This window comes from Eretmochelys imbricata, chromosome 5, assembly GCF_965152235.1.
Source record: "Eretmochelys imbricata isolate rEreImb1 chromosome 5, rEreImb1.hap1, whole genome shotgun sequence".
NCBI lineage: Eukaryota > Metazoa > Chordata > Testudines > Cheloniidae > Eretmochelys > Eretmochelys imbricata.
The window spans coordinates 60757466-60772197 of record NC_135576.1 but is presented as its reverse complement, the minus strand read 5'-3'; the positions used below and the strand labels follow the sequence as shown (position 1 = coordinate 60772197).

Below are 14732 nucleotides of genomic sequence, written 5' to 3'. Positions count from 1 at the left end.
TTTGTGCAGATAAGAATAAGACCTCTTATGGTCAAGATTACAGGGATAAATGCTATAAAATACGTGATGACTGCAAAAGCAACTATAGCAAGATATTCTAAAGCAAAGGGGAAAAAATTGGATGCACTGAATATAGGTGATCTGTTCGATTAGAGCTATAATTTTGCACAGTTTGTGCACAATGGCCCACAACACAAATTTTTAAAACAAAGGCCAAGATTTTCAAAACATTGAACTCATGGGAGTTCAAGAGCTCAGCACTTTTGAAAAATCAAGCCACTTACTTGGGTGCCTAAATGTAGTCTGAAAAACCTAATATTAGGTACCCAATTTTGAAAAAATTTGTCAACATATTTAATAAAACTCCCAAATTTCACTGACCAAATAATGCTTGAATTTTTGCAAATTATGTTTCATGTTCTTTTTTATTATATTTTTTAAACACAATATCTTGAAATGTTTGGGAGAAACAGACATTTGTATGTCATTCAAAATTATAAACGTTAAAATTAAGTTCAACAGGTGATAAACTGATTTGTATAACTGTCTAGATTTGCTTCCCCTTCCCATTCTTCAGTAAATACTGATATTATTCTAGATATGTAAACTAAACAACTTGACATATTCTTTCAACTTTACTAACTTGCTTTAATGAGAATGAGCTTGAAGATGTTGTAAGCTCTCTTGATAGTTTGAAGTCTTGTTTTTTCTGAATATATTTTCATCTTTTCATCTTTCCCACAGCTGCTATTAAGGAACTTTATCCGCATGAAGCGATGTGTCATGGTGCTCATAAATGCTGCCTACTATGTTAACAGTTGCTTTGACTGGGATTCACCCCAAAGGAGTCTGGCTGCTTTTGTGGTATGATCATTTTGTAATACTTCATATAATTATTAATTACCTTCTGTAATCATAGTTGTGTGTTTGTGTAGCTGCAGTTAAAGTTAATGTCAAAGATGCCATGATAAACTCCAGTCCTCAGAATGGCTGTACGCGTTTAATCCTGGCTGAAATTGGACCTGCTGTACCCAGGTGTCTGTCACAGAACATGTTTTTAAATTTTCATTTCAAAAACAATTAATTTTAAAATTGCATGGGTGCAAAGAAGGAAAAGCTTACTAGTTTATACTCAAATTTGTTCTTATCTAAATAAAACTAGGTTTCAGAGTAGCGGCCGTGTTAGTCTTCGCAAAAAGAAAAGGAGGACTAGTGGCACCTTAGAGACTAACCCCTTTATTTAAATTGTTTAGTCTCTAAGGTGGCACTAGTCCTCCTTTTCTTTTTTTAAATAAAACTAGTTTGTGATATAAGAAAAACACAGTTTGGTAAACTGTGGACCGGACCCTAGTCTTCTTACCCTCACAAATAGCCCCATTGACTTCAGTTTGATCAATTTGCTGAATATGGCACAATTAGTCTAGAAATTGTTTTTAATGCTTTTGATTCTTTGAAATAAAAATGGATGAAAACAGTGAGGTGGCAGAGCTTTCATAAGAATTTTTAGTACGCATCATCAATAATAAATGTACATTACATTGGGATCAGCTCCTTCATCTTTTAACAAAAAATTATACTTTTAAAATTGTTTTTAAAAAAAGTGAGCATCCCTAAATACCAATAGCACCTTTTTAGATAAAATGTAATCTGCCAGTTAAATTGCAATTTTTAAAAATCACCAGATACCAAATTCTGGCCACAGTTCTGCATCTAGTGATCCCATGGAACTTACTCGTGCTTGTCCAAACTGGAAAATACTAAGTTAAAACTCAACATTTACTAAGGGGACACAATGTATGTGCCTTTCTTGTTTCTTTTCATTTTACAGTACATGAGCTATCAATAGGTGGCCAGATTCACTAATTGGGTTCGGCTGGTGAGAAGACCAGCTGTAGCAATAGTCGTGTGTGCAACACACACTTTTTTGAGGGCCTTGGAGCCATGTGTTGCAACTCACAAAGTGGGAAGAGCTGCCTCTGGCATCTTGGAGCTGCACTGAATTAATGTATCTTCCAGGGAGCATCTGCTAACAGGGCTCCTTTCATACGATGGCTAAAATTTAAAGTTATTTCCTGGCAGAGGACAGCAGGAGTACCACTACCCCTAGAAGGTGAATTTTTTCTTGGTTGCAGCTTCCAGCAGAGGTGGAGGGGGCTTCAGCTGTGCCCCAAGATATGGTTGTAGCACAAATGGTCAGTGTGTATTTGAACTCCTTGGCTGTTTTTGACTTATCCTGCTATCTAAAATAATTTAAATATCCTTTTTAGTACTTCATTGTTTGAGTTCAGAATGATAAAACTTTTAGGATAATGCACATTTCTCCATAAGGCTCTATCCTATCCTATATAAGTTCTTATATCACACTTGTTGTCACAGTACCTGAGCCCTCTCCAGTAATGCATTAAGTATCATGACCACATCTGCCATGTGTTGGTTGCTCTCTCATCCTCTTTTCAAAGGGAGAGGTGTGTGCAGAGGAATGTCTTGTTTTGATAAAAGTTTTTGTTGTTGTTTTTATTCATTCATTTATTTATTAAATAAGTATACCTGTTGCTGTGTGTTTACATTAGAGATGTAAAAGAAATGTGCCTTGCACTGGGAGCAAAAGTGGCTTTGTGATGATCCTTAGTTCCCGGGGTTGTTCATTACACAGTCTCGGACCACCTCTGGTCTGAGGTTCTGTCTCCTACACAGACAAGCTTTACTCCTAATGTTGAGAGTTCCATTGTGCTACAGAAGCGAAGTTGTTGACTACTGTCTTTGTCCTTCAGACAGTCTCTTAGGTACCCTCGGCACAGGAAATGGAGTGCTTTGAAGATAAGGACTGAGACCTTGAACTTGATTCGCAATTCTATGGAAAACCAGTGTAGAGAGTGGAGGACGGGTTTGATATGCTCACAGTAGCTTGTGTTGCAGAGGTGACGTGCTGCAGCATTTTGTACTAGTTGTATTGCTATTAGGATTAATACATACACATCTGTTCAGTTTTCCTTTTGACTTGGAACTCCACTTTAATATCAATAGAAGACAGGAAAGAGGAGTGATATCCTGCTTTGTGTGTCATTGGTAGAGTCTACTTCACTTGCCAGTCTTTCTCATGGTGCACTGCTATCACCATCAAGAAAGCTGGGTCACCATTAAATCTTAACAGAACAAATTCTGTATGACCAGAAGCAATCATAACAAGCAGCTGAGAATAGATAAATACAGATCTTTTATTTTAGTGCCATAATATACATACTTTTTAACACTAGCTATTGTACATTGCAGTAAAAACATATTTCTGGTTATATAACAATATACTTTCTTTTCTATTCACCAACACAATTCTTTCTTCTGCACAGAAGAGAATTGGTTCATAATTAGATTGACTTTAGGAACAGATGTTGATAAGCAGTACCAATTTCAGTGTTGTGACTTTAAATGTGTTGTGGTCCTGCCCTGCAGAAGCGGGTGTCAGCTATGGCTGCTATTTTGGAATCTCTCTTTCTGAGGAGCAAGTCCCTATGGGTGTTTGTGAACCATTCTCCCTCGGTTTCAAAAAGCATTTGTAATGTTGCCTATCATAAAATAGACATTTGTTACTTAAACCAAAGCTATAAGAACTTCAAAAAGGGATTGCAGGGCTGTGGAGTTTTCATTTCAAGATGGTGGCTGGGATTTTCATAGCTTCCTTGGGTCCCGGCAAAATCTTGCACAGCCTTGTGAAAGTGTGACTTATTTCAGTTGGTGGTATTGTGTTGTCTTGTGCTAAGGTAGTACCATTATTCAACACTCCCTTTGGAAATCAATTCATAATAATTCTTACCTCATATATATCACTTTTCAGCTTCAAAGTCCTTTACAAACCATAGCCCTTGAGGACTTCCAAAGACCATAGAATAAATCAGTATCAGTGTCAGAATCAGTAAATCAGTAACAGGGATTAAAAATAGGGTTTTCCAGGTTCCCAGCTCCATGTGCAGAAAAGAAAATAATGTTTTACAATAAAAGTTTAAAATTAACATTCAGCATTCCCAAAAAACCAACACCAATCCTTTTAGAAGACAACAGCAAAACCCAACATGGAGTTTCTGGACCAAGCTGTATTTAATAGTGTTAAAATAAAGATTCAGAATAATTTTACAAAAGTGAAATACTTTAGGTATGATTTTTCACATCATAATCCACAAACATCTCATCTGAATAAACAAAAGTTTTAAAAAAATCACAAATACCCATTCTTTCCACCTCCTCCTCCTCTTCCCCCCAAAAACACACTCTCTCTCTCTCTCTCACTCGCAGAGGACTAGCTTAACTTTCATTTAACTTAAATTTAGAGATGGAGTCAGAATTTTAACTATGAAGTTAAAGGAACACCACTGAGAAATAGACTTTAGAATGGAAAGACATGCAGACCCTTAATTAATATTATGATGCTATAATAAGCTACAGGTATTCACTCTGGGCTTTTTGCACATTGAAGTGTTCACTGGGGCACTTTTCAAAGTCAGTAGGTTTAATAGTAAACACTTAAAATTTTGTCAGCCAGAATGCTCATCTCAGAGAATTCAGAAGTTTTCAGTGGATGCTTTCTGATTCCTTATGCGCCAGAACTGAATTGCTTGATGAACTTTAGAATGTAATGATACTATGAAAAAGACTTTGTAAAAGTGTCATCATGGAATTCCATGTTTATTTTTTTTCTCAAGAATTTCCAATAACATTTGCTCAGTTTGTAAGTAAGAATACATTTTATCTAACTCCCAGTTTTACAAATTCAGTCTGGGATCTGAAAGTCAAGCTTGAGGAATTCTGGCTCAAGCATCACCTATACTAAATATTTTCCAGGTCTCTGTTGCACTTTTGAGTACCATTATTTTCAATGGGAGTTCAGGGATTTAGCTCACTTTCTTTTTTTAGCCGTGCCTCAATATGTCACAATAAATATAACAGTATTGGAGGGACACTTTATTTTTGAACAGTAAATAATATACAAGCTCTTATTCCAAAAACGTAGCTTTTAAATTAATAAGGCAGTGCCTCTGGATATCCCATTTATGTATAAGTAACTCATAAAAAAATAAATTTCTTCTTTGAGTGCTTCCTCAAGTCCATTCCTCGTTAGGTGTGTGTGTGTGCCAAGTGCACTGTTGCCAGATATTTTTCTCTTAGTGGTATCCGTCGGGCCAGCTCTAGCTCCCTCTGGAGTCGCATGCTTACTCGCTGGCATAAGGGGCGCTGCCGACCATGCACCCTCTCAGTTCCTTCTTACCGCCTGTGATGGTTGCTGGAAGACCCTTCTTGCTTCAGCAAGGCTTCTTCCCAGTGATTTTTGGACTCTCTTAGTTTATCATAGTATAGTCTATATTGTTGTTGTAATTAGTGTTTGTGTACATATTTAGTGTAAATAGATCTCTATCGTCGAGGGACATCTTCACCCCAGGGGGGAGAACATGCCTTGGTCTCTGGGCTTCAAACTTCATGCCTCCTCTGGCAAACCTGTGCCTACGAGCAACACACACTCTAGCTGCTAGAAGTGTTCACATGAGGGACAAGTGCCAGATCTGTCTGGACTTTAGACCCCCACACTAAAAAAAGACTGAGACATCAGGTTGAAGGCTGTCCTTATGGAAGCCACCATCAGGCCCACCTCAGCCGAGCTGCTCCGATTCAGCACCGAGCACTTTGGCATTGGTGTGAAGTGCTCCTCCGGCACCATGCTCTTCTGGAAACTGTTCACCATCTCTGGTGCTGAGGAAGAAACACAAAAAGCAGTGTACCAACAAAGGGTGCTCGCTGGTGCACCAAAAGGACAAGCTGGGGGAAAGCAATGCAGTGAGACCCATGCTGAGCCACTTTTCCACTCCCGGCCCCACGAATGGCACCGTTGATTCCACCTAGAGCGTTGAGTTCAGTGCGGTATCTTCCCTGACATCTGGAAGTCACCATGGCGTCAGCAGTCTGACTATCCCATTGACCCCGGAGTCTTTTCAGCATCCAGGAATTTATTATCTCTCCTGATACACCCCAACTCCAGTGCCAGCTCTGATGACCAGAAACAGGAAGAACAAAGGAGCTTCAAGCTCCTTCCTGGTACCTTCGAGAAGCAAGCAGGCCCTGATCACGTCATCCTGACCATCTCCAGTCTGCCGCCAGTCCCCAGACCACTGGCACCACATAGAAGCAGATCTGGGTATCGCTCCTCTGAGTCTGAAGGGGAATCCTATGCGCAACCTAAGGGTCACCACCAGTACCCATCTTATGCGCCACAGGATTTTGGTGCCAGTCCCACCACCAGCACTGGCCAGCAGGTCACTGGCCAGTATAGTAGCTTTATTGGAACCCATGGGGTTTCTCCCAGTACCAGATCTTCCTCCCATTGCTCTTACTCAGGGGATTCCGAGAAGCGGGCTACTGCTCCTTCCTGCTCTGCACCGGACCCTAACTCTGGGACTGACCCCAGTACCAACGTTAAGGATATGGCTCCTGTGGACATTTTGAGGAAGAGGAATGAGCCCCTCCTCTGGTGTAAGCCTCTTTCTCCTCCTCCTCCCCAGATGAGGCTATAGCAGGACCCAGTAGCCTGCTTCTGCAGAATAACTTCATGGCCCATCAGGACCTCCTCAAATGGGTAGCAGTAAACCTGGTGCTTAAAGAAATCACACAGCCTTATTGATATTCTGGCTGCAGCAGTTTCCTTCAAGGTGGCTTTACCCATCAATGAGGCTGTGACATGTCTGGTCAAGGCCCTGTGGCAAATTCCTTCTTCACTTTCCCCCCACCTCAAAGAGGGCAGAAAAGAAGTATTATGTGCCAGTGAGCGGATTCAAATACCTATACTCACACCCCCCTACAGTATCCCTGGTTGTGGCAGCAGTAACGAGAGGGACATGCAGGTCCAGTTGAGAGCTAGCCCCCAAACAGAGATGCCAAGAAACTGCACCTTTTTGGAAGAAAGGTTTATTCGACAGATAGCCTTCAACTACGTATCTCTAACCAGCAAGCTTTGCTGGGGAGATAAGACTATAATTTGTAACTAAATCTCTGCCCCAAGATTCAAGGCAGAATTTGTTGCCCTGTAGGAGGAGGATAAGAATGTGGCCAGGACCACTCTCCAGGCAGCTCTGGATGCAGCTGACTTGGCAGCCAGGACAATGGCCTTGACAGTCACCATGAGGCATTGTTCTTGGCTTCAGTCCTCTAGACTTCTTCGCAAGGTCCAACAATCCATCCAAAACCTCTCCTTCAAAGGCTCCTCTTTATTCTTGGAGCAGGTGGACACAAGACTTCATGGTCTAAAGGACCCAAGGGCCCTCCTCTGATCCTTGGGCCTTTATGCTCTGTCGGCTTCCAGGAAGCACTTCAGGCCCCAACAGCCTCCTCGTTGCTTGGTGCCTCCGAGAGAGGATTCCCATAAAAGAAAAGGGAGAGGTTAGTGGTGGTGCCATCCACTCCCGTCCACCTCAACCGCCCAGAGATACTCTGGAGGCCCAAAGTGGGCCTTTTGAAGGTGTGCCTGAGGGCACTATACCAGTCACTACTTCAGATCTGACTTTCCCTTCTTTTTGGACCATCTGTCCCATTTCAGCCTAGCATGGTCTGCATAACATCAGACAGTTGGGTGCTCAGTACGGTGACAGTTGGCTATACCCTTCAGTTTTTATCCACCCCCACCCCCACCCCTCTTCACGGACCCTTCCCATTAGCAATTCCTCATCCAGGAGGTGCAATCCCTCCTCTGAATGAGGGCTGTGGAGGAGGTTCCACAAGACTTGAGAGGGAAGGGGTTTTACTCCCAATACTTCCTAATCCCAAAGGCCAGATGGGGTCTCTGGCCCATTCTGGATCTGGGTTGCCTCAACAGATATCTAAGAAACTGAGGTTCCATGGCGTCTCCCGGACCTCCATCATTCCCTCCCTGGATCCAGGGGACTGGTATGCTGCCTTCTACTTAAAGGATGCATGCTTTCACATTTATCTTCAGGGGCCACAGAAGATTTCTCAGATTTATTGTGAACCAATGCCACTAGCAATTCACTGCTCTCCCCTTTAGCCTGTCAGCAGCCCCACAGGTTTTCACAAAATGTGTGGCAGTAGTAGAGGCCTTCCTCAGATGGTGATGACTGGCTGATTAAAGGTCAGTCAGAGACTCATGTGTGGGCCAGATTAGCATGGTCAAAGTCACCTTCTAAGCGCTGAGTCCGCTGATAAACATGCAAAATTCGACTCTTGTCCCAGTTCAGAGAATATAATTTATTGAGGGCAATGGTTGACTCAATCCAGACCAGAGCCTTCCTTCCGGAGACCCAATTTCAGACTGTCAGACCTGATATCCAAGGTCATGGTACACCCAATTACAACTGCCCAAGTTTGCCTCAAGCTACTGGGGCACTTGACTGCATGTACTTTCGTGGTCCAGCATGCAAGGCTGAATCTCAGGTCCCTACAGATGTGGCTGGCATCAGTTTACACCACAAACAGACACCACTTAGACTCTGTGTTCACTCTTCCTCCCCTGGTCTTCACTTCCATGGACTCGTGGATGGACCTGAGATTGGTAACAATAGGAGGTGCCCTTTGTTGCCCCTTAACTGTCAGTGTCCCTAGTTTCAGATGCGTCAGACCTAGGTTGGGGAGCCCATCTCAACTGCTTCAGAGCCTGTGGTCCCAAGAAGAACTCTCCCTGCACATAAACGTCAGGGAACTCAGGGTGTACCTTGCCAAGCGTTCCTCCCCTAGGTCTCAGGCAAGGCGGTGCAAGTTCTGACAGACAATACCCAGCCATGTTCTATATTAACAAACAGGGAGATGCTTTATCCTCGGCTCTGTCTCAGAAGACCATCCTCCTTTTGGGAATTCTATGTGGAGCACTCTATCCAGCTGGAGGTGTCACATTTTCCAGGAGCCCTGAACGCACTGGTGGATTACCTTAGCAGTTCCTTTTCCTCTCACCACAAGTGGTCTCTTTACTTGGAGATAGCCAGGTTCATCTCCCAAAGGTGGGGGTCTCCCCATGTAGACCTGTTCCCGACCAAGCAGAAGCAGAACTGCCATCAGTTTTGCTCGCTACACGGGAACAGTCCAGGCTTCCCCAGTCTCTCTGGTTCACAAGGTCCTCCTGAATATCAAGCGGGACAAGGCGAGAGTTATTCTTATAGCCCTGGCATGGCCGCGGCAACACTGGTTCGGCAAGCTGCTGGACCTTTCAGTAGCACCCCTTCTTTCGCTCCCACTCTGTCCGGATCTGATCTCGGAAGACCATGGCAGGCTGATCCACCTGAATCTCACCTCCCTTCACCTAACCACCTGTATTCGAGCTTGGTATGAGCAGGCGAATTTCAAACCTCTGACCATCCTAACTGCTTACTCCATGAGAACTCAGGCCTCTTCAGTGGCAGTCCTCACACAAGTCCCAGTCCAAGACATCTGCAGGGCAGCAACTTGGTCATTGGTGCGTACTTTTGCTTCCCAGTATGCCATCGCTCAACGGGTTTGAGATGAGACCGGGTTCGGAAAAGCAGTGTTGCAGTGAGTATGTCCATGAACTCTGAGCCCATACCCTGGCATACTGCTTGTGAGTCACCTAACATGGAATGGACATGAGCAACACAACTTGAAGAACAGCAGTCACAGAAGGTTAGTAACCGTTTTTTGTCTGGTTACAATGATATGCCTTTGGATCTGAAATATCAGCAGATTTGAAATTGACAAAGTTCTCCCTCTCTCCTACCAATGTATGTTCTTTTCCAACTGTTAAAGACAAAACACAAAAATAGTGTCAAATTAATGTTACAGTTCTAAAATGGCCCTGTTTTGCATAGGTATTGGACCTAGAATATATGATCTCTTTCTGTACTTGTTCTTCTCTAACACCCAGGCGAAAAGGAAATGAGCACAATACAGAGTAGAAGCCTTCACTTTAGATTTCTTAGGTTTTCTATATTTAAGAGAGACCTTTAACATTATTTCAACACATTTCTTAAGTTCAGTAATTAATACGTAATGTTTTATGCATAAGAATTGTACTACAGTCATATGCTATGCAAAAGTGGCAAGGTTTCTCTTTGGAGTAATCTACTGTAGGCAATGAAATGTCTACTAAATTGGATCTAATTTCCATCAGCCTCTTGACCAGACATTTGTGTTCTTGTGGATGTCAGTGGGTGCCATATGTGGGGGGAGGGAGTGTACACAGTCTCGTTTCAGTACTGTCATTTCTCACTGTAATGAGCACAAAAATAATTGGACAACTGAGCTATCAGTAAAAGGACACACTTCAGTATGAGTCAATGAATTATTTTACAGGACAAACTTTAATCTTTAAATGTGATTGTAGATAATTTGTGCTACCATCTGTCCATTTTGAATTGTTTTAGCCTTTTCAGTCGTTATGCAGTAAGTGCTGCTGTGTTTAACATTAACATTTGATATTTTACACATTTAATTTCTGTACTGCTACGTGGTCCTTCGGGAACTGAGCTCTAGTGCTACATGAGAGAGACAAAGTATTGATCAGTTAACATTTCAGCTACATTTATGTATGTCGCAAAATTAATGAAAATGCCAGACAAAAATGTCAGAGTGCACAAAAAGGTAGAATTTAAATTTGGTAGTTTAATGAAAAGTTTAAGATGTACATTATCAAAAATGTCCCCTTGCCTTTAAAGTAAAATTCATAACAGAATAACTAAAGGGAACCACATATTATACTTAGAGGAACATTGAACATGAAATATTATGGAATATCTGATCCTCTAAGTATTTGGTGTCCCAAAATGGCCTGAATAAAGCACTTTAATTGCCAGTTTGAATGTTTTACTCTTACTCATAAAATGAACTTGTTTCCTTTCTCATTTGGAAGTCTAGAGCCACCATCACCCTAAGAAAGATGTGGACAAATCTGGAGAGTCCAGAGGAGAGCAACAGAAATGATAAAAGGTTTAGAAAAACTGACATATGAGGAAAGGTTTAAAAAAAAACCCTGAGCATGATTAGTCTTGAGAAAAGAAGACAAAGTGTGAGACCTGATAAGTCTTCAGATATGTTAAGGGCTCTTATAAAGTTCTGCATGGCCACTGAAAATAGGACCAGAAGTAATGGGCTTGGTCTGCAGCAAGGGAGATTAGGTTAGATATTATAAAGTTTTTTCTAACTATAAGGATAGTTAAGCACTGGAACAGGCTTCCAAGGGAAGTTGTGGAATCCTTGTCATTGGAGGGTTTTTAAGAGCAGGTTAGACAAACACCTGTCGGGGATGGTCTAAGGTATACTTAGTCCTGCCTCAGTCTCTCAAGGTCCCTTCTAGTTCTACATTTCTATGATTCCATGATCACCTCCACTTTCCAGTGCACAGGAAGGTTTTCTATGCACTTATCCTCTTCTTCCTATGCTGACTCCCCATACCTTTGCATATGTCAGACAAGGGGAATTGTTCTTTCTTGAACTTTTAAACTCTGATTAAATGTTACCTTCAAGTTAGGTCATTGTTCAGATCTATTTCACCTTTTCTTTTTCTTCCAACATCACACAATTGGTGTATGTAAATGGCATAATAACTTCCTGAGAGGAGCAGGCCCTTCATGAAGTGTTAGTCCTCTCAGACTTAGTCAATGAAGTAGCAATGTTATAATGCTATTTAAAAGAAAAGAAGACAGAAAAAGGAGATAGGCTTTAGAATAAGGAATAAGAAATTAGAAATAACTGTACTATGTTATTTCAAATGACATGACACATTTTGTTTCCCCACCCCCCAAAATGCCCAGCATTTTCAATGGTTGCTTTTGTAAAAGGAGTTTTATATTTGGGAAGAGAGATGGTTGCTATATCAACAGAAGCGCTCACATGCACGTGTGCGCATTATCTTAACTATTTCTCTCTTGTTTTGGCTTTGCAAATACATAATAGAAACTTGTGGCTGTATTTAATGGTCAGTGGATGTTTCCATTATCAATCCAATTTCTGAGGGCCTATTATATAACTAACTTCAAATTGCATTGGCTAAATCTGTATATAGAAGTCTGCAAAATTGGAAGGAAATTATTTGTAGAAAAATATTTATTTCGACACACTTTGATTTAGAGATTGGCTCCTCACTCCCATCTGCCACCCCAAAACAACAGATTCCCTCTTGCAAGCCTCCTGTCCAAAAACTGATGGGAAGGGGCACTGTCAAAGTGGTTGATAATGCAACCTACTGTAGCCTGAAAATAACTTAAAAAAAAAAAAATGTTCCTGTTGATGACAAGACTATCAGCTTTCAAAAGAGAATTCTGCAAAAGCAGAATGATACAGTGGTGACAAACTCAGGTGATGGATTCATTTATGACAGCATGCACATGCATGTCCAACAGTCTCTCAGCTCTGCCAGCTTCAGCCTTATCATAAGGAAAGGGAAGGAAATCACAAGAATCAGCTTCTTCCTTTTTAAAAGCAGATAGAACCCACGGTTGTCTAAATCCTGTTCATGGCTTCAGAAGACTCACCAAAATTTATGTCGTCCTGCAAAATTTTAGGCAGGATTTGAGGTGCTTGCAGCACAGCTGGCTGAAAGTTGTGACTTTCAGTTTCAGAGAAGTTTTGACTTTTCAAAGTTTGGTTTAGTTTTGAATCAATCAAAACCACTGGTTTCCTAATTTATCTTAAACTATAAATTCCATCACATGGTATTTCCAAAATGAAATGTGCTGCCCTGGACCAGGAAGTGCTATGTGAAATGGACATTCATATCTGTTTAACTGCTGCTGTGGCATGTTGAAGGTCAATTTCATTCAGCACTTGCCAAAGCTCCCAGAGGCTGTGGCTCCTGGGAAGCCCTGCCATGTGAACTGCCCTGGGATGGTGACTTCCAGACTCCTGGACCGGGTCGAGTTTGGAGAACTTGTCCGTGCACCACTCTAGGTTTCGGGGAGAGGAGCTTACAGGGCTGGTAGATCGTGCCTGACGATCCGTCAGCCATTCTCATCTACAGAAATGAAGCATAGCAGCAGGAGTAGCTGTTGTAACCCTAAGTCTTCAAGTGCAACTGTGGAATGTTTCTGCTGCCATTCCTTGGCAGAGGGGAGGATTCCTTCACTCCAATCCACTCTGATCTCTAGACTATCTAGATCACAGACTATCCACTCAGGCTCTGTGTTGTGTCCTAGCCTTTGGCCCATTGGGCTTGTGCATGGCTGTAATACAAACCAAACTAGAACAGTACTTGTAAGCTTAGGCCTGTTGGCTTTAATTATTATCTTTTTATTTATTAATATTGCCTCCCCCCTTTAATTTGTGTACAGTCATTACAAAACCAGTTGTATTGTATGCTAGTCAGAAAATGCGAACTAATGAAAACAGGATTTAGAAGCTTTTAAACTTTTGATATACCAGAAAATCATAAAAATAGAATGTTCAGAATTAAGGTTACAATTCTATTTCTAATGCACCTCATTGAATCTAGGTATATATAAGCTTATGTCTACGTAGTCAGTTTTTATCAGGGGCTGAAGAATAGTGGGTGATATTATTAGCTACAATACCTGAACATAATGGGAAGAATTAAGAACAGAAAAGCTGGTTTCATTCTGAATATACTAAGATTTGATGGTTTTAAAACATTTTATATTAGAATGTATTTTACATAATAATTAAACATGTTTTCTCATGGTCACTTTTTCCCTACTAATCCATAACATCATTATTTCAGCACATACAGTATGCCTAACTGAACTAGTGTTCATTTGCTTTTATTTATGTTGATAAATAAAGCCTCAATGAATATCTTAGGTAACCATTGTTACAGTCTGCATGATTTGGCACATGCACCAGGTGTGTTTGGGGAGAGGCCAAGTATATGCTCCCTTTCCAAAGGTGGCGTGATTGGGGCAGATAGACAGCTTGACAACTCACTTCTCACTTTGGAGACAGCAAGAGGATGACCAATGTGATAGCTATTTGTGGCCTTTCTTTTCAAGAAATAGCAGAACTGTCATGGAGAAGGTATGGTCCATTCTCTGTACCTCTAAAGACAGCAGGATATTGGAGTGAAGGCAGATGCAACCCATCCATCCCTCTTCTCATCTCCCCCCCTCCCCATCTGCTTTGGAACCTGCAGATTATTAAGTGTGCAGTTAGATGGTCAGCCGTGGGTGGCTTTTTCTACCCTAGAGATGGCTGGTTCCCTCTGATTGACAAGCTTTCCCTTATCTCTTGACAACTTTGCTTTCTTCTGCATAAGATGCACCTTCTATCATTAAAAGTCTAATTTTTATTTCAGTTGGAATAAGCTCAAAATAAAATTGCTTCATGCAGTTTAAGAAAATTTTATGTATCAGCATGCCAGCTTTGACTACAGACAGAAAAATATTGCTCCATTTGTTTATTTTAATCAGAGGGACTTTCTCATAAAAGGAAAACACTAATATAGGAAGAGTTCCTTTGATTAGTACAAGATAGATAAATGTAATATTGATGTGATAAGAGTATTACAAAGACTCTGTTTTAGTATCATACGGACAAGATAATAATATGTATAGTAAAGCTAGGGAACACCTGAGAAATGTATAGATCATAAAGCCCGAAGGGACCACTGTGATCATCTATTCTGACCTGTATAACACAGGCCAGGGGACTTCCCCGAATTAATTCCTGTTTGAACTATAACACCTGAACTATATTTTGTTGTTTTAACTATAATATATTTGAGAAAAGCATCCAATCTTGATTTAAAAAATTACCAGCAATAAAGAATCTACCACAACCCTGGTAAATTG

The 14732-nt window shown here is 41.2% G+C and overlaps 1 protein-coding gene across 1 annotated transcript in view; it reads left to right on the top strand.

Annotated features, from left to right (window-relative positions):
- Positions 1–14732, top strand: part of MCTP1 (multiple C2 and transmembrane domain containing 1) — a 440685-nt gene that overhangs the window by 305579 nt on the left and 120374 nt on the right. Inside the window, exon 15 of the mRNA XM_077816331.1 lies at positions 745–864. Coding sequence (XP_077672457.1) covers positions 745–864 — 120 coding nt within the window. The remainder of the gene's footprint in view (positions 1–744; positions 865–14732) is intronic.